Raw genomic sequence first — 23423 nt, 5'->3', positions numbered from 1 at the left:
AATCAGGAACATCAAATAAATTTGAAAGGCACAAGGCTGTGAGGGTGATCTGGGAGACTGGATACCAGAGGGATGTGACTTTAGCAGGCTGAGATCCTGGAAGGGCCAGGGTGGGAGAAAGAGAATCTTTATGTTTCTAGAGAGTAGTGTAACTGAACCCCAGGGGAGCCTATCTAGATGAGCTTTGTAGTGGTTCAGACTAGATCTCTTAAGCAGACTTTTTTTGTCTGATCACTGTATTCTGAGTGTCTTGCTTATAAATAGGCTATTTGAGTTTCAGGGTCAAATTCCTCCCTGCTGGTAACTCCTCTGAAGTCAGTGGAGTTACAGAAGGGCGAAGCTTGGCCTTTTTTGGTGGGGTGGGGGTGGGGATATGGATACCCATTATTTTTAATGGAACCTGGCATATAAATCCTCAGACAGATTTTAAAGTCTCAGCCTTTGAGCATTTCACACCATAAGAGCCCAGAGAGGAAAACAACCTTCAACCTTCAGAAAGAGGAAGTGAGAAATGGATGATTCGAGCATACCTCACTTGGGATTCTCAATAAAAAGGGCAGGGATTAAGAAATCCTTTCCCATCATTTGTATCATTTGCAAGGCTGTGGCCAGATGGGTGCCTGGTAAATGTCTGCTGACCATGAATGAGAACCTAGCATAAAGGTGACAGGATGCAGACCAGTAAATATGGACCAGACCAGTACACTCATAGTAATACTATAATGAAATAATTGTTTGTTTTGCCATAGCAACTCGGAGTCCAGCTCAAAGAGCAGGAGGTCATTGACCTAAGAGCTGTATAAACAGACAGTTCAGACCTCAAAAAACTTACAAGTTAGAGTGTCAGTATCCTGCACCAGAGGCAATTACATGACACGGGGCTTGGCTACACTTGCAAGTTACAGCGCATTAAAGGAGTCCTGGGCGCACTAGCTCATTACCCGTCCACACTGGCAAGGCACGTAAAGCGCTCTGACTCCGCAGCTGGTTCACTCCTGGTACCCCCACCTTGACGAGTGGAATACTGTTTTGTGCACCCCCGCTGGAGTGCCGCAGCACCAGTGTGGACACCCTGGTCTGTTAATGTGCTCTGATCAGCCTCCAGAAGTGTCCCACAATGCCTGTTCTAGACACTCTGGTCATCACTTTGAACTCTACTGCCCTGCCCTCAGGTGACCAACCATCAGACCCACCCTTTAAATTCTCTGGGAATTTTGAAAATCCCCTTCCTGTTTGCTCAGCCAGGCGTGGAGTGCTCTCAGCAAATCTTTCCAGGTGACCGTGCCTCCAAGTGCCAGGTGATCCCCAGTATGGAGCAATGGCGAGGTGCTGGACCTCATCAGTGTTTGGGGGGGAGGAAGCTGTCCAGTCCCAGCTGCGCTCCAGCCGTAGGAATTATGATACCTTCGGGCAGATATCACGGGACATGATGGAAAGGAGCCATGACCGGGACGCCCTGCAGTGCAGGATTAAAGTGAAGGAGCTGCGGAATGCCTACCGCAAAGCCCATGAAGCAAACAGCTGCTCCAGTGCTGCCCATGTGACCTGCCATTTCTACAAAGAACTGGACGCGATACTTGGGGCCGACCTCACCTCCACTCTGAGTACCACCATGGACACTTCAGAGCCCAGTTCAACAAGGCGGGAGAAGGAGGAGGAGGAGCAAAGTGGGAGCAAGGGTACTGAGGAGGAGGAAGACACCCCAGAATCCCTAGAGGCATGCAGCCAGGAGCTGTTCTCAAGCCAAGAGGAAGGTAGCCAGTCATGGTGGCTGGTCCTTGGGGAAGGACAAATACCAGAGGAGGTTCCTGGCAAGCTGCTTTTATTTTGGGAAGGAAGATATTCGGTGTGGGCTCTTGGGGTGAGGAGGGTTGGGGCTGCATGCGTGCCTAGATGCGGAATAGGGGGTTGATGTGTGCTCTCACATTGTGGTAATCGGCCTCAGCGATCTCTTCAAAGGTCTCAGTCAGAATTTGGGCAATGCACTTGCCCAGGTTTCTTGGGAGAGCCACTATGTTCCTTGTCCCAGTCAGGCTAACTTGTCCGTGCCATTGTGCCATGAGGGGTGGGGGACCATTGCTCCATACTCCACACAGGCAAGCTGCATATGGGCCAGGGTGGAATCCGCATTGCAGTAGAAGACCCTCCCTTGCTTCTCAGGTCACCCTCAGCAGCAAGATATCTTTCAGGACGAACTCCTGTGGAAAATGTGGGGATAGTGTTCAGCATGGGGACCCCTGCCACTGTTGGCTCTCCCCAAGGCACAGAAACCCAGAGGACAGTACAGCCGTGAAACAATCAGTCACGCTCGACCCTGTGCTTACTCCCATTTTGGGGCTCCCATGGGTTATGTGCACTCGCTTTGGGATGGACAAATTATGCTATTGTGTAGACTGTGCTTGCCCTTAAGTACAGGAGAATCATTGCTCTGTCTGGTGTGAACAATGCTGCCTCTGTTAAGTGTTGCATTTTGCCTTTACAGATGCAACCTTGAGATCTCAGCCGTCCATGTTCTCACCAGCCGAAAGACTCCAAAGAATCAGAAAGAGGCCGTGTAGAAGCAAGGAAGACATGTTGCATGAAGTAATGCAGCATTCAAGTAATGAAAATCGAAAAGTGCAGGAGCGGCGGGACAGTGAAAGGAGGATCCACCAGCAGAATGAGGCGCGCCGGCACAAAAGCACAGTGCTCCAGCAGCAAAGCACGGATCAGCTGATCAGCATAATGGATCGCCAAGCGGACTCGATCCAGGCAGTCGTAGCCATGCAGATGGAGCACTACCATGCCCGATGCCCCCACTGAAGCCCTTGTACCAAAGCTCTTTCCCTTGTGCCCCCATGTCACCTCCAGCCCACTTTCCCCAACATCTGGGTTCTTACCGCCACCAGCTGCCTCCAACACCTGTAGCTTCACCACCCAGCCCTGAAAACTATGACCCTTACCCACTGCACTCAACCCCCATCACCATGCAGTATAGCCATCCTGAAGTGCAGCACTTATTGCACAGCACTCCAGACAGGAAGGCTGATTATGATAACAGGACATACGCAAATCTGTGGTTGTACTGTTCCTCACCTCACCCCCTTGCCTTTTCTGTTTCCTAAGCAGTTGTTTTTCAATAAATGGATTTTTTAGCTTTGAAAAAATTCTTTATTATTGCATAAAGTAAAAGATACCTTAGCCCAGGAAAGAAACAGGCACTGCAAGTCAGCTTAGCAAACACAGATTCCTACTAACATTGGAACCACTGCACTTCACTCCCATGCAGGGCACCAGACATTACTGGTGGCTTTCAACCTCAAATTGCTCCCTCAAGGCATCCCTAATCCTTGCAGCCCCACGCTGGGCCCCTCTAATAGCCCTGCTCTCTGGCTGTTCAAATTCAGCCTCCAGGTGTTGAACCTCTGAGTTCCATGCCTGAGTGAATCATTCAGCCTTCCCTTCACAAATGCTATGGAGGGTACAGCACATGGATATAACCGCGGGGATGCTGTCTTCGGCCAGGTCCAGCTTCCCATACAGAGAGCGCCAGCAGCCCTTTAAACAGCCAAAAGCACACTCCACAGTCATTCTGCACCGGCTCAGCCTGTTGTTGAATCACTCCTTGCTGCTGTCAAGGCTCCCTTTTTAGGGTTTCATGAGCCACGGCATTAAAGAGTAAGCGGGGTCTCCAAGATCACAATGGACATTTCGACTTCCCCTACGGTGATCTTCTGGTCTGGAAAAAAAGTCCCGGCTTGCAGCTTCCTGAACAGGCCAGTGTTCCGAAAGATGCGTGCGTCATGCACCTTTCCAGGCCAGCCTGTGTTAATGGCAATGAAACACCCATGGTGATCCACAAGCACCTGGAGAACCATAAAGAAATATCCCTTCCGATTAATGTACTTGGAGATTAGGTGGGCTGGTGCCAGAATTGGAATATGTGTGCCATCTATCACCCCTCCGCAGTTAGGGAAACCCATTTGTGCAAAGCCATCCACAATGCCATGCATGTTACCCGAAGTCACAGTTCTTCTGAGCAGGATGCGATTAATGGCCTTGCAAACTTGCATCAACATGATTCCAACGGTCGATTTCCCCACTCCAAACTGGTTAGCGACCGATTGGTAGCTGTCTGGAGTTGCCAGCTTCCAGATTGCAATAGCCACCCACTTCTTCACCATGAGGGCAACTCTCAATCTCATGTCTCTGCGCCACAGGGTGGGGGCGAGCTCAGCACACAGTCCCATGAAAGTAGCTTTTCTCATCCGAAAGTTCTGCAGCCACTGCTCGTCATCCCAGACTTACATGATGATGTGATTCCACCACTCACTGCTTGTTTCCCAAGCCCAAAAGTGATGTTCCACAGTGGTGAGCATGTCCATGAATGCCACAAGCAAACTCATGTCAAATGCGTTACTTGAGTCAATATCATCGTCGGAGCCCTCACTGTCACTTTGGATCATAAAGAATAACTCGACTGCCAAACGTGGCATGCTGGCGAGACTCGTCAGCGTACTCCTCAGCAGTTTGGGCTCCATTCCCGCAGACCGAAAGGGAAGACAGAGTGCACAGTACAAAAACCATTGAAAGATGGCGCCAAATATGGACAGAAGCACAGGGATTGCTGGGATGCGAACCGATGCATCACGGGGCTTTGGGACAGGACCCAGAATGTCCTGCACCCTCCACCCCCTTCCCACAAGCCACAGCACCAGAATGGGAAGAGGTGCTCTGTGGGATAGCTGCCCATAATGCACCGCTCCCAATGCCACTGCAAGTGCCGCAAATGTGGCCATGCCAGTGCGCTTGCAGCTGACAGTGTGGACAGACTGCAGTGCTTTCCCTGCTGCGGTCTCTGAGGGCTGGTTTAACGCACAGCGCTCTACATCTGCAAGTGTAGCCATGCCCTCAGACAAGAAGCTAACTACCCCATTCAAAGCAGGATTTTCAGGCAATTGCTTTGTGTGAATGTGATGAGAAAGAATTTAATATAACTCTGTTCCTTGACAATACATTTTATAGTCATCTCATTATGACAGGAATGATGCCCTAAACAAGGCTTGTGTGGTCTAGAAAGAGAAAGATTTAACATTTTGCTAAAATTCCCTATTCCTGTTAGTCTGCTACCTTGCTCTACTTCTACTTCTGCAGGAGAGAGTCAAACCCTTTCAGGCTCTGCTGATTATAAGAGTTACTCTCCCACAGTCAAGGAAAAGAAACAATAACATGTGGTTTATGTGCCTCATGACAACTCAAATTTCAAATATCAGGGAACAATACCAGCAGCTAAGTGTTTGTGAACCAGTCATAGAGGGAAACAAGTGGGTTGGAAAAAGTAAGTACATTTGATTAACAAAGAACACTCTAGAAAACTGAATTCTACTCACTGCAAGTTGAGAATGAGGCTGAGTTAATCAATCACTTTAAATTATTCACAGTCAAAACGGTTGATCTTATTTCCACACTGGGAAGGTAATGGAGTCCCTGTGACTACGGGTTGTAAGATTTGCAAGAAAATGGATCAAAAAGCTCTGGCTTAGACCTTGCACCTGCCTTTCCAGCAGGCATCATAAGCCAAATTCCAGGTTCCCACCATTGACCCAGTTTTGTTCCTGCAGCTGTGGGAGACTGTAAATTGCACAGCAACGCCCAGCTCAGAAATGCACATGAGGTGGGAAGGGACAGATGTGAGTGAGGGTTGACTTCCTTGGAAGGCTATTGAAATGCAGCATAAGTCATTTTTGTGATGTCTTAGGCTGAAGTTTTACAATCTGCCCCAAATAAGGTGTGGTGCATGGCTATGCAGTGCCAGGCCCCCAGAGAGATCAAATTGTGACTATTTTATAGGGACTGTTATGCTGCGCCATCACCGTGGTGTTTGAGTGCCAGCCCATAGCATGATGCCTGACATGCCCACTCAGGCGCCCCTCGCTCCCCGGGGCAGTAGCCTCTGCTGACCCCTCTCCCCTACACAGCTCACTCTCCACAGCAGCCCCCTGCTCAATAGCAGCTTCCCCCCGCCGCCGCTGCCGCCACTGCCTCCATGAACCAGCAGCCAGGCACAAGTAGGGTGACCAGATGTCCCGATTTTATAGGGATAGTCCCGATATTTGGAACTTTATCTTATATAGGCGCCTATTACCCCCCACCCCCATCCCAATTTTTCACACTTGCTGTCTGGTCACTCTAGGTACAAGGGGTGCCATGTGCTCCCTGGCTGGGCCCCGGGGGTAGGCTCATGACAGAGCCCCCAAGCAGCTCCCCACCCAGGTATTTGGGGTCTGGTGGGGTGCAGAGAGGACCCCTTCTTGGGCTGCTTGTGGGGGGACAGGGAAGGTCCTCAGCACAGCAGGTGTCAGGCCCTCCTGGCCCCACCTCTGTGCAGGCTCCATTGGCTCCAACCCCAAAGCCAGCCAGCCCAGCCACCGGCCTGGCCCCTCCATGCCCAGAGCCACCCGACCCAGCAGGGCCCTGCCACTGGCTGTTGCTTTTTCTGATGTGAGGGGGCAGGGGCAGGGGCAGGATGGGCTGCTCCACTTTCCACAGTGGGAGAGGTAAGGACATGGAACCTCCCAGCCTGGGAAGCTCCCAGCAGCTCAGGTCCTGCTCCCCCTCCCTTGCTGTGAAAAGTGAGCTGGCCGAGCCATACCCCTTCTCTCCTCCCCAGTGTATAAATAAGTGCCACCTCCTGCAGGCACTCCCTCCAGAGTGGTCTGGGTGCAGGGGTTCCCCGCCTCCTCCCTCCCTCACTCAGCCCCGCTGGCTGCCGCTCCCTAGCCAGCAGAACCCTCTCACTCTTTGCAGAGCTGGATTGATGCAATCCAGGTCCCCAGGAAATTTGGCCATGGGACACCCTCTAGACACCCCCCCACCCCCCAGAGATAAGGCTGGCAACACAGGGACCCCAGTACTTACCTCAGCTGGCAGGAGATATCTGCTTGGGTGGACTGGCTAGGCCTGCTGTACTCTTCCCCTTCTGCCCCACACAAAAGTCCCCTTGGTGGGCTTTCTTAGAGCAGTGAGTCTTGGTGTTAACACTCCATGGAAATACATGGGGCAGATCCTCCCTCTTAGAGCTATTGTATCAGGCTCTCTGCAAATTCAGGCAGACATCGCTCCATTGGTTCCTCCTCTCAAAGCTATTGTGTCAGGTTCTCTGCAGATTCAGTGCTTGCCTATATGGGGAAATTTACTGTCATAACTGTACAGGAATAATTATACCAGTATAACTGCATGTGTGGACACTCTTATTCTGGAATAAGTGCCTCTTTATGGTTTAGTGCTTAAACCACTTCCAGTGTGACATAAGCTAAAGCAAAAATAGGCCTTCTTATTGCAAAATGAGTGTCAACACGGGGAGTAATAGTAGTAAAACTACAGTGAGGTGATTATTCCAGTATCGTTATGCCAGTAAACTTCCACATGTAGACAAGCCCTGAATCTGCAGAGAACCTAACACAATAGCTAAATTATGCTACTAAACTTCTCTGTGTAGACAGGCCCTCAGGCAGACGCAACTGCATTAGTTACACTTGAGTCATTATTTAAGCTTTTCTTTGCAACTTACAGAGCTAGAATTCTTCCCCCCCCCCCCAAATATTTTATTTTTTAATGACAAATGACAAAACCTGAGGTTTTTGTCCTTTTTTTGTTTTCCCCCACTGTTCAGTGGATGCTCCCCCACTCACTTATTTGGATCTTTGGCTGATGGCTCAGCTCTTGCTACTGCTCCAGTTATGGACCAGCATCAGGAAAGTGAAACTGACAAGTAGAGTTGGTTGGGAAATGTTTTTCTTCCCCCTCTTGTGAAAAATTATGACAAAAAAGAACACTTTTTTCATTTTCATCAACATTTTTTCTTTGACAATTTTCAGGTTTTGGTAAAAAAAAACCTCGCAAAACTATAACCCTCCAAAATTTAAGGGTTTTGGTTTCTAAAAACAGAAAGACAAAAAAAATCAGTTTTTGATTTTTCAGTGACAAATGTAGACATTTGAGTTCAGAGGAAAAAGCCATTTTCCATTGAAAAAAATGTCATGGCAAAGTTTAGACCTGCCGTAGTGACAAGTTTTCCAATCTTTGATGCACTTCAGACAGATGAAATGTTCTCTGCAACAACCCACATCCACAAAGGAGTAGAACCCAAAGCTGAGATTTTAAAAAGCTGTCTAGGAGATTTGGATACCCAATTTCCATTAATCTTAATGCTTCCAAATCCCATAGGTTGCTTTGAAAATCTCAGCCTAACAATGATTTTATTTCTAATCTGCTTGCTCCCCACTTCTGCCCTTTGCCAAAGAACAAGGAGTGCTGTACAAGCCACAAAAGATAGTCACAATGATAAATGAAATAAATACTAAACACTAAAAAACACCACCTGGTGGAGGCAGAAGCCAATCCAAAACCAGGCAGTTCCAAGAGAAAGACTGCTCATGTTTGTTCTCTTAGCATTATTTTATAAGGGCAGGTAAGCCAGAATGCTGGGTTTTTTATCAGAGTGTATTGGAAATTTTTTGGAAAAGGTTTGTTTCACTAGGCAGAGAATTAAAGAAATATCCAGCACACTTCATTTCTAATATCTGGCTTCAACAGAGGGTTCATGGTGGGTGCACTGAAGGTCTTTAAATTCTAAGTACTATTCAGTATGTAATAGCAGGTCCCTTTGGATGAGCAGTACACAATGTAAACAGTAGAAAAGAGAATTCATTCTTGTAGCAAAATAAATATTCTTATATAGTATTTACTCATTTTATTAGAGTAGCAGCAACCACTGTAGTTCAAATTCTATAAGCATTTAAGACCAACCCTTTGTTTTCAGTTTCTTATAACTTTCCAAAACGCTTCCCATTTGGGCTGAAATCTTCCAGGTTTGATCTCTGCCAGAAGGTGACATTTTCTGAGCAAAATTAGTTCAGCCACTATTGAGTAAGAAGAGAGTGAAAGAAAAACACTTTCTCTGTTATTAAAAACCCCCAAAACATTCTTCCCACCTTTGTTTTGAACAGCAGTCTCAGTGAAACAGTTGGGGGTAGAAAGTTGAAAATTTGGCAGGGAAATAGCCATCATTGTTGAGAAGCGCTTTGGGGCATTCTAGTGCAAATTGGTTTTGACTGGACCACGTTATGAGCCTTTGAAAATGGTACTTAATGAAGGTCATACAACAGAAGTGGTTTCCTTTCAGCAGTGTTTGAAGCATGCATGAAAGGCTAATTTCATACCACTGTGACAAACTTAATAAACCAGTGGAGTGAGTCCTCTGACTCTGTTCCCACACCTGCTATTAATATCTCTTCTTCCTCCAGTTCTCTTCCATCTGTCTCAGCATGACAGCAGCAGACCTTTGCACATCTTACAGTGGCCCTTTCTTAGAAGAACATTATCTCCTCCCCCTCTGGCTCTGCTTTGCTCTACCAGCTCTGAAGATCCTCTTTTCACACATTGATGGCATGCAACTGACAGTCTCCATGGACCCTGGGGAGTCTTGCCATACCCTCTCCACCTTATTTTCCATTCTTTGTTTCCTGCTTTCTAAGGCTTCTCCTGGAATCACTCAGGTTTTCTACTTTCCATTCCTGTTTGCTGACCCTCACTGCACTGAAATCTGCATTCTCCCCTTTCCTTTGACATTCCAGTAGGGGCTGCACACTTTTCCCAGGGAAATATAACATCAGACAGCTTCTTCACTTCTTTCTCTGCAGTCTTCTGGTCTGGACTTAGACCTGATGTCATCAGTGTGAGGTCTGCACTGGCTCCCCCAGTGTGGATGAGGGAACGTACTTGGTACTCCTTAACAGAGCTTGTTGGAAAATAGAAATCCATTCCTGTGAAAAACCACCTTAAAAAAAAATCCTGAATCACGATGAAAAATCAAAAATGTGAAATTTTTCACATGAAAGGATTTGCAGAAAAATTTCATTTCAGGAGAGACTAAATGGAATTTTTGGCTTACCAATGGCCTTCCTCATGGATGAAGAGGCTGGATGTTTTTGGAAGGGGCTAGCCACAGAGCCTGGGAGCTAACCAAGGAATGAGCCAGCCCTGTGGACCTGGGAGCCCGGCAGCCCACCAGTCCCAGCTAGCCCAGGGAGAAAGAAAGTTTTGACAGAATGGCCAGGTATCCACAGAACATTTTGATTCCATCGAATCAGCATTTTCCCACAGAAGAGTGGCTGGGTATTTTCCTACAGAACAGTCTTCCATCCAGTCGTGCTGATTTGATGGAATCAAAGCCTTCCCCAGGAACATGGCAATTCTGCTGAAACTTTCACAGAACCCAGACCCTGCCTGCCTCCCCAAGACCTTGGGGTTCCCATGACCCTCTCTCCCCAAAAAGCATTCACACCTCTGTTGATGAATCAGCTGGTCCCAGCCTGCATGTGCCACTGTGAGCAGTTTTGATTTCTGCAGAACTCCTTGCAATGGCAGACCTCCCTGGCCCTGCTCATTCCTCAGCACTGTTGTTAAAGCTTTCAGAGAGGGTGTCAAGGTTCCTCCCCCACTCTGAACTCTAGGGTACAGATGTGGGGACCTGCATGAAAAACCTCCTAAGCTTATCTTTACCAGCTTAGGTCAAAACTTCCCCAAGGTACAAAATATTCCCCCCGTTGTCCTTGGACTGGCCGCTACCACCACCAAACTAATACTGGTTACTGGGGAAGAGCTGTTTGGACGCGTCTTTCCCCCCAAAATACTTCCCAAAACCTTGCACCCCACTTCCTGGACAAGGTTTGGTAAAAAGCCTCACCAATTTGCCTAGGTGACTACAGACCCAAATCCTTGGATCTTAAGAACAATAAACAATCCTCCCAATATTTGCACCCCCCTTTTCCTGGGAAATGTTGGATAAAAAGCCTCACCAATTTGCATAGGTGACCACAGACCCAAACCCTTGGATCTGAGAACAATGAAAAAGCATTCAGTTTTCTTACAAGAAGACGTTTAATAAAAATAGAAGTAAATAGAAATAAAGAAATCCCCCCTGTAAAATCAGGATGGTAGATATCTTACAGGGTAATTAGATTCAAAAACATAGAGAACCCCTCTAGGCAAAACTTTAAGTTACAAAAAAGATACACAGACAGAAATAGTTATTCTATTCAGCACAATTCTTTTCTCAGCCATTTAAAGAAATCATAATCTAACACATACCTAGCTAGATTACTTATTAAAAGTTCTAAGACTCCATTCCTGGTCTATCCCCGATAAAGACCAGCATATAGACAGACACAAAGACCCTTTGTTTCTCTCCCTCCTCCCAGCTTTTGAAAGTATCTTGTCTCCTCATTGGCCATTTTGGTCAGGTGCCAGCAAGGTTACCTTTAGCTTCTTAACCCTTTACAGGTGAGAGGAGCTTTCCCCTGGCCAGGAGGGATTTCAAAGGGGTTTACCCTTCCCTTTATATTTATGACAGAGGGTCACAGAAAATCCAGACTTTTCCATTTCCCTGGAAAAGCAACTCCGGAGCCTCCACAAACTCTGATTTTCAATTATTTTATTTGCTGCTTCTGCACCTTTTAGATAGTTTCATCTTTTTCCTCCCTCTGCTCCTGTGGAGATGGCCCCTCCCCTTTTCCCCCATTGAGATCTGGGCCTCTTTGCTGCAGCTGCTCTTCTTTTGTCCTGCAACCCCGTCTTCCTGCAGACATTCCTCTTTGGGGTGGGGCTTTCCTCTTGTCCTCATTTTCCTTCCTTAGCGGCTGGCTCCTGTTTCCCGTCAGCCTTGGAACTCAGCCTCATCTGGAGGCTGCTTTAGTGCTTGGGGTTGTTTCACGTAGACCTGGTCTACACTACACGGTTAGGCCAATGTAAGCTGCTTCGCATCACCCTAGCTGTGGAAGTGTAGTCACTTAAATTTGCCTCCTGCCAACTAAGTGCCTCTCTATGCATATTTAGTAACACCACCTCCACGAGCAGTATAGAGTCACGGTCGATGTAATTAGGTTGATGCAGTGTCAGTGTAGACACTGCGTTGCTTACATTGACTGTTACTGGCCTCCAGGAGCCATCCCACAATGCTCCACATTGATAGTACAATTGATACAAGTGCTGCTGATGAGGATGCTCACTGCTCACACAAGGAGCCAAGTGTGCCTATGTAACCCACGCACCTTCTGGGTGTGGTGTTCTGTCCCATCTAATGGTACTGAGACCACTTAAAGAGAGAGATAAAATGAGTCTGTTCCACAGCTTTAGCTAATAGTCAGTTGGCTTTTAGCTCATGCGGTAGAGGCTCAATCACTAAGCTCCAGAGGTCTCCGGTTCGATTCTGCCTGCGGACAACCGGGGTGTGTCGGCGTTATAAGCGGGCTTCCCAGTTGAAATCCCACACGAGCCCCCACTTGTAATGCCAACAGAGCCCAGTCATCGGCGGGCAGGATGGGACCTCTGGAGCTTAGTGCATGAGCCTCTACTGCATGAGCTAAAAGCCAACTTGCTCTTAGCTAAGACTGTTGAGTAGACTCATTAACTCTCTCTCTAAGTGGTCTCAGTGCCACAAGATGGGACAGAACACCACATCCCGAAGATGTGTAGGTTATATGCAGACACAAGCAATTTTATAACTTATAGCTGTATGCCGATGTACGTTAGGTCAACGATTTTGTAGTGTAGACATGGCCTCACTCTCTCGTCTTTTATTCCTTTCTCTTTTGTTTTCTCCTCTTTCTTGAGGTGGGATCCAGCCAGGCATGATGCCCTTGCTCTCAGTTTTCTCAAAGGGTACCAGGGTATTTACAATTCACTAATAGAAATCCACAGAAACAAAGAACTGAACTGGGAGAGAGACTCCAGGGTCACTAGCCTGTCCTCACAAATGAGCGTGTAGTGCTGCGTACGGTGGGGAACAATTAATAATAATGACTCAGATGTAAAGAGTTTGCTTCATCAGAGACTAGTGTGGCCTATGACCCTCCAAGGGCATGTCTACACTGCAAAACAAGGTGTGTTCTTAACTCAGTTCACTAATCTGCATTAGCAAACTTGGATTAAAATAGCAGTGAAGACACAGCAACTTGGCTTTGAACTTGGGTTAGCAGCTTGAGTTCAACCCAACACTTTGCTACAGGCTAAACTGAGTTAAGAACACAGCATTTTGTGCTGTGAAGACATTCCCTAAAAGCACAGAGCCATAGGGAAAAGCTTGCATGGAAAGCAAAAGGGTCACAGTGGGCTTTTCAACAGCTGCACGGTAATAAACAAAAAGGAAAGGACTCCCTGTGCCCTCTCCGCATTCATGGAGAGCCTGTGTTTGCAAGAAAAAAGGGATCCAGGTCTCCTATACATTCTTCCCTTCCCCTTCCCCGACAGAACTCCCTGCACATGGTTCTTACTCAGTGGAATGAAGAGGGATGAGCCAGCCGCCCGCCCGGAGAGGACAAGGCTAGAGAGCCAGCTATGTTTCTCCAGGTTTTTCCTCCCTCCCCACCACAGGTTAATCAGCTCTGCTTTCCCCTCCATGCGGTGGAATCTCCCTTCATTATTTGTATGGTATTAGCATCTAAAAGCCCCCACCAAGCTCTAAAGCCCCATTACACTGAGCACTAGACACACACTTTGTGAGAGGTTTCAGAGTAACAGCCGTGTTAGTCTGTATTCGCAAAAAGTAAAGGAGTACTTGTGGCACCTTAGAGACTAATCAATTTATTTGAGCATAAGCTTTCGTGAGCTACAGCTCACTTCATCGGATGCATACTGTGGAAAATACAGAAGATGTTCTTATACATACAAACCATGAAAGGTTTTCTCTCCCCCCACCCCACTCTCCTGCTGGTAATAGCTTGTCTAAAGTGATCACTCTCCTTACAATGTGTATGATAATCAAGGTGAGCCATTTCCAGCACAAATCCAGGGTGTAACAAGAAAGTCGGGGGGGGGTAGGAAAAAACAAGGGGAAATAGGTTACCTTGCATAATGACTTAGCCACTCCCAGTCTCTATTCAAGCCTAAGTTAATTGAATCCAATTTGCAAATGAATTCCAATTCAACAGTCTCTCGCTGGAGTCTGGTTTTGAAGTTTTTCTGTTGTAATATCGCAACTTTCATGTCTGTAATCGCATGACCAGAGAGATTGAAGTGTTCTCCGACTGGTTTATGAATGTTATAATTCTTGACATCTGATTTGTATCCATTTATTCTTTTACGTAGAGACTGTCCAGTTTGACCAATGTACATGGCAGAGGGGCATTGCTGGCACATGATGGCATATATCACATTGGTAGATGTGCCGGTGAACAAGCCTCTGATAGTGTGGCTGATGTTATTAGGCCCTGTGATGGTGTCCCCTGAGACCGTCCCCTTTGTGAGACCGTCTCTGCTTGGAAGAACTCGGACCCACAGCTGTTTGGAAAATGGAATTTCCATCCCCCAGGAAATTCTGATCATTTGACATTTTTGTCCCAAATCAGGATGACAATTTGAAATATCTGAAATGTTTGTGGGATGAAAAGTTCTGAAAAGTGGCAATTTGGCAATTTAGAAACACAATAATCCATTTAAAAATGTTAATTCAAAATGAAAAAAAATGATATTTTGACCTCAAAATGAGTCATTTTTATGTCAACATAAGTCAAAATGCCCATTTGAAATCATGTTTCCTTTGAATCCACGTGTCAAACCTAAGTATTTTCTATTTGACGTTGTGAAACAGAAAAATTTAATTTAATTTTGCAGTGTAATATTTTGTTTGGTTTTTCTTTACAAAAAACTGAAGCATTTAGGCAAGACTGACATTTTCCTGCAGAAATTTTTGGTTTAGATGAAACCACATTCCCCAAGGGGCAAATTTCCTGGGACTAGTACTTAGGTGTCCTGAATTGCAAGCCACTCTCCTATCCACTGGATCATGCTGCCTCTGCCCTGTGGGGGCTTCCAGGGCAGTTGTGGTAGAAGGCGCCATGCGTGGAAGCACAGTACCCACAAAAGCTGTGTCTAGAGCTGGAAGGAGCTGTTGCACCCAGTCAGCAAGGCAGAGGTAAGGGGCTGCCAAGGGTTGAGGGAATAAACCAAGGAACAATCAGATTCAGAATAAATTCAAATGTCCTCTTTCCCCTGTGGCAGAGAATAAGGGTCAAAATTGGTTTCACATTAGTGCATGGCCTCAATACTTTTTTCATGAGGGAATGACAGTAGGGTTGCCAGCCCTCCAGGATTGTCCTGGAGTCTCCAGGAATTAAAGATTAATCTTTAATTAAAGATGTCATGCAATGAAACCTCCAGAAATACATCCAACCAAAATGGGCAATCCTACATGACCGTCTTTGTCAGGAAAAGTAACAATAACCATTCAGAAATGTTGGCCCAGCTTTGCAGGGATCCTAGTGACTGGGAGGATGTGGCAGGAGTGAGCTATTTTCTCATCACAAACACACTTGAGACATTCCATCCAGATTGGCATGACACATAGCTCTGGACAGAATCAGGGCTGATGTTTCTGAGGGAAACTCCAGCCAAGGCCAGCCTTTACTACAATCATATGTAGAGTCAGCTCACCGGCTAGCCTGATCCCTTCCTCCAGCAGGAGTACCCCTAAATCCCAACTTCTACCATCTTCATACCCTTCACATTGTAAAGCCATCCCCAACAATAGCCAGGTAATCGTTAGAAATACCTCAACAGATCACCATCAGCACTTGAGGCAGTTAACGGCAGTACAGTTGTATCCAGTAACTGTACCATACCCAAATGTAGCAATGAAGTCTCATTATCATCTGTACTAGCACAGAGAGGCCTGAACCAGGCTGGGGCAGCATAGTGCTAGACACACTACAAACAAACAACAAACAGTCCATTCAGTCCTGACCCGCACAGCGTGAAACAAGAGAAACCATTGCATAGAAACCGTCTCATTGAGAGACAGAATGTCAATGAGGTCCACCGGAGCTGGGTACTAGGGATCTCAGTTAAATGTCTCCTCCAGGGGGGCAGCACCTAACAATGAAGTGATCGCTCCTGCTGTAACTCTGTCACTCTGGGACATCACATGAGTATTGCTGCGGACAAAACGAAAGCCGGAGATGTTCAGCTTGGCTGCTCCCTGCCCCAGAGGGACAAGAAAAATGACACCAAATAAATATGCCCTCATATTTCTCCTACCCTCCTCCTTTCCATTCCTATAGCAGTAGGGGCAGGCTGGAGAAATAGGGGGAGGCAGGTAGGCACACGGGCCTGTTGGTTAGAGATTCCAGTACAGCTGAGATTCTACACCAGGCTCAGTCCTCATGAAATGCCAGCACTGTGGTTCCTAAGACACTTGCAAGCAACTAGAGACTTAAAAGATGATAGGGGGGGGGTTTACATGGAAATTGTCCCAGCACTGAAATGTTTGGTATCCACATGCTGTCCACAAGACTTCTCTGAAAGCCTGTCCTTATTCTTAAATCTATTCAAATTTGCGAAAGCCGGCAAGCAACATGGTGCCTATCCCAGAAGAGTCTTGATGGTCACATACTTCCCCCTCTGCATTCAGTTTGATGAACTGCTTCAGTCCATGACATCTGGGAACCACCACCTCTGCTGCGGTGAAGCTGAAGGAAGGAATGAATCATAGACCACTTCTTTGGACCAGTTCCAGCAAGCATAGTTCCGCACTCCCAGGGTATCAGCAAGGTCAAATGAACTTGGGCTTTGTGTGAAGAAATCAGGTTGACTTATTTACAGCTGCTGTGATGAGTGACAATCACTGACCTAAAAGCACAAATAAGAAAACTCAGTGCCAAGAAATACAGATCGCCTTGTGAAGCATCAGTATTGTTATCTGCACTGAAGCTCCCCGCATGTGCTCACAGTTCATGTTAATATTTGTTTTAATGCAGTTGCATGTAAGGATGAATTAGCTCCTCATCTGGATCTGTCTTTCCATTATATGCAGGGTCCAATAAGAGCCAATAGTACGAAGCTGAAGCTAGACAAATTCAGACTAGAAATAATGCTCATATATTTTACGGGCAGGGTAATTAACCACTGGAACAAATCACTAAGGGACGTGATGGGTTCTCCCTCATGTGAAGTCTTTAAATCGAGATCCGATGTCCTGCTAGAAGACAGGCTCTAGTTCATCCAGATGGGATGGGCTAGGCGCAGGAATGATTTGGTGACATTTGCTGGCCTGTGTTATCTAGGAGGTGAGACTTGATGATCAGAAAGCTTCCTTAGAATCTATGACTGTCCATCTGGCCTGGGGATGCTGTGTTCCTAATTGACGGCTGGCAACTGTGATTGGAGTGTAGCTCCTGGACCTAATCAAAGATTTTATTTAAACACAAAATAAGAGTACTTGGATGGAGTCAGGAGCAATGGTGAGAGGCTCCAGAGAAACCCACTTCCAGCACTCCTTGTCATCACAACCCAGAGACCAAAGCTGGAGGAGTTAAAGACGGGGGAGTCATGAGAGCTCAGGTTATGCCGAAAGAGAAGACAATATGGTTCATGGGCTCTGGACAGTCTGCAGGGCACCATCACATAGCAGCTATTGCTGCAGCCAACTAACAGCAAGCTCACACAGCATGTAGGCAGGGCCTGGTGAATTATCCCTTTAAAGCAGCACAGCCAATTGTTTGCTCCTTTTCTGTGGATCTAGGAAGCTCCAGGAGGCATTGTCTGTGTATGGGGGAGAAACCCTCCTGAATCGCCTGTGGGGTGGGGCGGCTCTGTACTCTGCCCCAGCATATGGGCTGGAACTTAAAGGCACAACTGACACCTCAAGAATCCAAGGAAGGTTGAATGTTGTATGGTCCTTTGGGGAGACAGAGAGATTCATTCCGTGTGCATTGACCAATCCCTTTCCTTCTCCTCCCCTCACAGAGCCTGCCTGAGGGAAAGGGAGTTCAGCAGGACTGTTTACATTTGGCAGAGCTGGCATTAGCCAGCATCACTGAAGCTTGGTAAGGACAATGAAGGAGGAGATTTCCACAGACACAAAGAGCATCCAGGAGCCCAACGCTCCAGAGGGACATGGGCACCAACCTGCCCTTTTTGCCGATGGAAATCTCCCCCAACAAGCCTAGGAACAACGTTACCAGGGGACTTGGGCCCAGTGTTCACAGCCCGACCATGTGCACTGCCTTTGTTTTGAGGAAATCTCAAACTCTCCTCCTGGTCGGGGTAGACTAGGCCCCAAATGGCATCAAAGATACAACACCCTCCGCCCACACAAACACTTGTGCTTCAATCATCACTGAGAAGGAAAAACCCATGACTCAAACTCAGCGGCATGTTATCCTTGCACATGCACTTAATTAAAGCTAGGTATCATTTCCTCAATGTCTGTTCCTGTTGTTTGACCCCTGGCCCCCCTTTTCTTTCCTTTCCAAGGACGGCTCTCAGTTTGAGTTGCAGCAGTGAGAAAAACCAAGCCGCTTCTGGGAATAGCATCTTGAAAAGTGTCTGTCCGTCTGTTTTATCTTTCCGATTACATTGTTTTGAAAGTGTTTCTTGACTGGAACCACTAAGTGGCGTCTCCACAACCAGATGGAAACGGACACAGGTCATCTTATTCCTCTGCTTGCCTCTCCTCTCGGTTCCTTCAGAGAACCGTTACTAAGGAAGATAAATACATGCCTCTTGGCCAGTCCATCAGGGCTGGGGTGGGGTTCTTCTGTCCAGCATCTGAATCAGGAAAGTGCCTGTAGCCTATTCCTCCACCACACAGAGGCTTTGATAAGAGCTTCCGCAACTGGCTGTTAGGAATGCTTATAAATAACTTGATACATACACAATGAAGCTGTCAAGCAAACAATGGCCATTAAATTTAGATAGAATAGACTCAAAGGCACCACTGACATTCCTCCTTCTGGAGGCAGCTCTCCATAGCCATCAGGGAAAACACAGGATAGCCATAGGTTATATTTGCCATGAAGCTAGGCAGGGATAGGAGATGTTATGCTGTCTCTAAGGGGCTTCCTGAATGATGACTGCCTCAAAACTATGGATGCAGGCAATATCTCTATGCTCATACTACCTGGCCTCTGCTAGACAGGATAGGTCAAAAGGTACTGCTAACTTGCTCACAGGGTGTGGCTGGAGTAGATGGAGCCCTGCTGTAGTTCTGTGCTAATAGATCCTTTCCAGCAGAGCCCGAGAATGATAGTACATAATGGCTCCTCTTCTATGAAGGCCCTCAGTCGTGTGGTTTCCCAGGGATGCATTTTCTCCCCCCTTCTTTTCAACCCTTCTGCTCCCAACAACATGATGATGGTATGCGGTTGTATATCATTTTTCACAGATGCAACCAATGCTGTTGCTACAATGTCCCCACAAACGTACTAAAGGTCAGCTCTCGGTGGGACAGTAGCCAACTTAAACTCAGCTCAGGCAAGATCCAAGTGATGCTGAGCAGGAGAGGGGAAATGCTCTGAAGAACTAGCCAGGAGACTGTTCCCATCCCTTTCCATTGAAAGCATCAGTTGTCATTTCGTTTGTCAAACTACTGTGAAGACTTAGGAGTCCTGACTATCTCTTCACTGAGCCTACATGATTAGGTAGCAACAGTGACAAAATGCACTTTCTGCCAATTCCAGCCCAGTAGGAAACTCTCCCCCTTCCTCCTGGGCAAGGACCTGGACATGGTGGCTCATGCATTTGTTCCCTCCAGGCTGAATTACTGTAATTCACTGCACCTGATGAGGAATGTGAAAACAAAGCACAGGCTATAGCTAGTGCAGAACATGGATGCCCACCTCCTTTGCAATTGGGGCTGCCATAGAATCATAGAATCATAGAATATCAGAGTTGGAAGGGACCCCTGAAGGTCATCTAGTCCAACCCCCTGCTTGAAGCAGGACCAATTCCCAGTTAAATCATCCCAGCCAGGGCTTTGTCAAGCCTGACCTTAAAAACCTCTAAGGAAGGAGATTCTACCACCTCCCTAGGTAACGCATTCCAGTGTTTCACCACCCTCTTAGTGAAAAAGTTTTTCCTAATATCCAATCTAAACCTCCCCCACTGCAACTTGAGACCATTACTCCTCGTTCTGTCATCTGCTACCATTGAGAACAGTCTAGAGCCATCCTCTTTGGAACCCCCTTTCAGGTAGTTGAAAGCAGCTATCAAATCCCCCCTCATTCTTCTCTTCTGCAGGCTAAACAATCCCAGCTCCCTCAGCCTCTCCTCATAAGTCATGTGTTCTAGACCCCTAATCATTTTTGTTGCCCTTCGCTGGACTCTCTCCAATTTATCCACATCCTTCTTGTAGTGTGGGGCCCAAAACTGGACACAGTACTCCAGATGAGGCCTCACCAATGTCGAATAGAGGGGAATGATCACGTCCCTCGATCTGCTCGCTATGCCCCTACTTATACATCCCAAAATGCCATTGGCCTTCTTGGCAACAAGGGCACACTGTTGACTCATATCCAGCTTCTCGTTCACTGTCACCCCTAGGTCCTTTTCCGCAGAACTGCTGCCTAGCCATTCGGTCCCTAGTCGGTAGCGGTGCATTGGATTCTTCCATCCTAAGTGTAGGACCCTGCACTTATCCTTATTGAACCTCATCAGATTTCTTTTGGCGCAATCCTCCAATTTGTCTAGGTCCTTCTGTATCCTATCCCTCCCCTCCAGCATATCTACCACTCCTCCCAGTTTAGTATCATCCGCAAATTTGCTGAGAGTGCAATCCACACCATCCTCCAGATCATTTATGAAGATATTGAACAAAACCGGCCCCAGGACCGACCCTTGGGGCACTCCACTTGATACCACTTGATAGGCACATCAAGACCATGCTCAAGTCCCTTTACTGGCTCCCAGTCAGCTTCCAATGCCAGGTTAAGATCTTGTTCCCAATTTTCAGAACCATGAATGGATCAGGTCCCATCTCCCCAAGACAGCTGCATTCCTCGGAAAGAATGAGGATCACAGAGGCCAGGAAGATGCCCTGGGAGGCTGTAGAAAAGGCATTCTCGATGGACAGTGTCCAGCTGTGGGGCAACCTTCCCGAAGAAATCTGACTTATCCAGTCTGAGCCCCTTCTAGATCTCACTGTATGACCTTCTTTACCCTTCTCCAACAACTTACCCTCCAGGGAAGGGAAAAGAACCAAAGACTCCATCAAGTTCATTAGGGCCCTTATTAGGCCTTTCCATTAACTAGGGAGCTGATCTATGGTAATGGGTGCAGTCCAGAACCCTAAAATGGAGAGATATAAAGAGGAAGGGACTTCATAATTTCCCTTTCTATTACATTTGGAGCTAGAAGAGGAAATGATGTAGTCTTACCACAGACAAACAACTCTTGGAACAAGTGACTTTGGGCAATCTTAGCTCGAAATGGAAAGGGAGTGCAGGTACAATAAATAAAAGCTGGCACAGCTCGAATACAACAAAATAAGCTGTAATGATAAGTTGGGGAAAGTCAGGGAATGAGGAGATCATGTGCCCCAGAAGGAGCACCATTGGCTGCCACTTCCTGGAAACTCAATATAAATTGTTACAGAGACCTATTAACAACCGCAGCAAGGCTGTGGCCTGTGAAATTGCTGCCACGCAAACAGTGTCATGGGGAAGGAAACTTAGGCTATACAGCTTGTTGTGGGCCCCAGAAACACAGATTCTTGGGCAGATGGTTATGTGACCAAAACTGGCACTGGAATGAGAAACACGGAGTTGTCCCCGCAGGAGGTCGTTCTTAGGAACAACAGACAATACGGAAATGGCAAACACAAGAGCATGTAACATTGGGGGGGTCTTGCAGGGAAACATACTCTGGGAAGAGCTTGGAAATCTGAGTGCCCCCTCCACTGGCTATGGAAACCCCCTGCCACTGAAGCTGTGCACAGGATTTGTATAGGGGTTGCCCGGCAGAGAACCGGCAGCCCCTCTAAGGTCGGTGGCTCAGGGGCTCTCACTCATTGTGCAGGCTGAGCTCAGTTGCTGCTGCCATACAGATAATTCTCAATCACCACAACGAGCTGCAGGCCAGGTATGAGCCTGGGCCCTGCACAGGGGTGTGTGAACGGCCGCAATGGGGGGAGGGGGGCGAAGGGGCCAGAGATCTGCATGGCGGCCAGGGCCTCAGAACTATCTTACAGAGGAAACTTGAGGCAATTTCTTCCACTTAGCAGATTTCGAGACTTTTCCAGAGAGGTTGATGTTGCATCAAACCCTGCTATATGTTACTTACCTTTGACTCCTTCCTTCTCCTCGCCCCCAGGAGAGATTGGAGGAGGGGGTTTGGTCAATCCTGCCTGGAAGCCCTCCTCTTCTCCCATCAGGGGTGGGTGCTGCTCCACCAGTGCCTCAGCTGGAACTCTTCCGTGGGTGCACTCCACCAGTTCCTCAGCAGTGGCTCCTGCTGCTCCCATTTCAGGCGTGCTTCTGAGTGCTCCCCACCACAATGGAGAGAAGGGCAAGCTCTCTGTGCTCTCAGCCAAAGAGCACAAGTTGCGCTCCCCCACACGCTAATCCATGCTGCCTGCTATCTCTCTTCCACTCCCCCATGGGCTTTCCCTCTGTGCAAAATGATAAGGAACCACCTAATGCATGAGTCACATCAACCTCCCTGCCTACCAGAGGACCCACACCCTTGGAAATGGATCCTGCTGGCTGAAGCTGACCTCTCTGCTATTGGCCCTGGCAGCCCCGAATGCTGCAGGGGAACTTGGCATTTGCAGTCCCTGGACAGTTGTGGCAGCACACAAAGCAATAGAGTTGAGCACAAAATAAAATCACAAAAGTGCTCCAGAATTTGCTTTTCAGGCTAACATTCCTCCATGTGGGAAATATCTCCTCCTCCAGATTGGGCAGGGTTTACTGAACCGCAGGCCTCAGCAAGGAAGCAGAAGACAAAGGTCTTGTGGGGCCTGGCCAGGAGGATACATGGGAGTACCAGACCAAAGAACACATGTTGTTTCCAGCTGGGGACACAATCCTTCCACCACATGTGCAGGCTTCCCTCCCTGGGGACTAGGCCCAGGGAAACCCAGCATCACCTACTGATAGGAGCAGGTAGTGATTTGGTTGGTCGGGTGCTCAACAGGAATTGAGCCCCTGGGTTCTAGCTCCAAAGCGCAGCCCTGTGCCGGCTGAGCTGACAGATCAAATCCGCTGGCTGGGAGTAGCAGCTGGCATCTGCCCCTGGGGGATCAGCCACAGAGGCCTCTATGGCCACTCTGACTGGTACGCTTTCAATTCACTGAGCCAATAAGGTGGCCAGTTAAGGCCCAGAAGAAAAGCAGCCAGCCTTGAATGGCTTTGTTTGAATGAAGAAAGTGAAAACAGAGAACTGGAAGCAAGGCTGAATAAACAACTCTGCTGCAAACGGACTAAAAACTAAGGCATCCCTGCCTGACTCCCACTAGATAGCCCCCTGTGACGGGGTCTGCTTAGCCCTCACTAGCCCAGACAGGGTTAAGCCCATTTTATTGACAGCAGAAGTCCCGCCTCCCTGGCAGGACTGGGTACGCTCCAGATGCTCTAGCAGTACAAAGGGAAGTAGCCCAGCTTATTCTGGGC

General features: G+C 47.6%; 1 protein-coding gene across 2 annotated transcripts in view; it reads right to left on the bottom strand.

Moving 5' to 3' along the window:
• SLCO2A1 (solute carrier organic anion transporter family member 2A1) overlaps positions 1-22403 on the bottom strand; it is a 118883-nt gene extending 96480 nt beyond the window's left edge. The window contains exons 1-2 of one of the 2 annotated variants that reach the window (XM_073360375.2): positions 22093-22403; positions 16427-16662 (exon numbers count right to left, since the gene is read on the bottom strand). In XM_073360375.2, coding sequence (XP_073216476.1) covers positions 16427-16440 — 14 coding nt within the window. In that variant the 5' untranslated portion in view covers positions 16441-16662; positions 22093-22403. The remainder of the gene's footprint in view (positions 1-16426; positions 16663-22092) is intronic. The other variant, XM_073360376.2, reaches the window with a different exon arrangement.
• Between the last annotated feature and the right edge of the window lie 1020 nt (positions 22404-23423).

This window comes from Lepidochelys kempii, chromosome 9 (assembly GCF_965140285.1).
Source record: "Lepidochelys kempii isolate rLepKem1 chromosome 9, rLepKem1.hap1, whole genome shotgun sequence".
Classification (NCBI taxonomy): Eukaryota; Metazoa; Chordata; order Testudines; family Cheloniidae; genus Lepidochelys; species Lepidochelys kempii.
The sequence above is the reverse complement of the archived record's forward strand: the minus strand, read 5'-3'. Positions and strand labels throughout refer to the sequence as shown.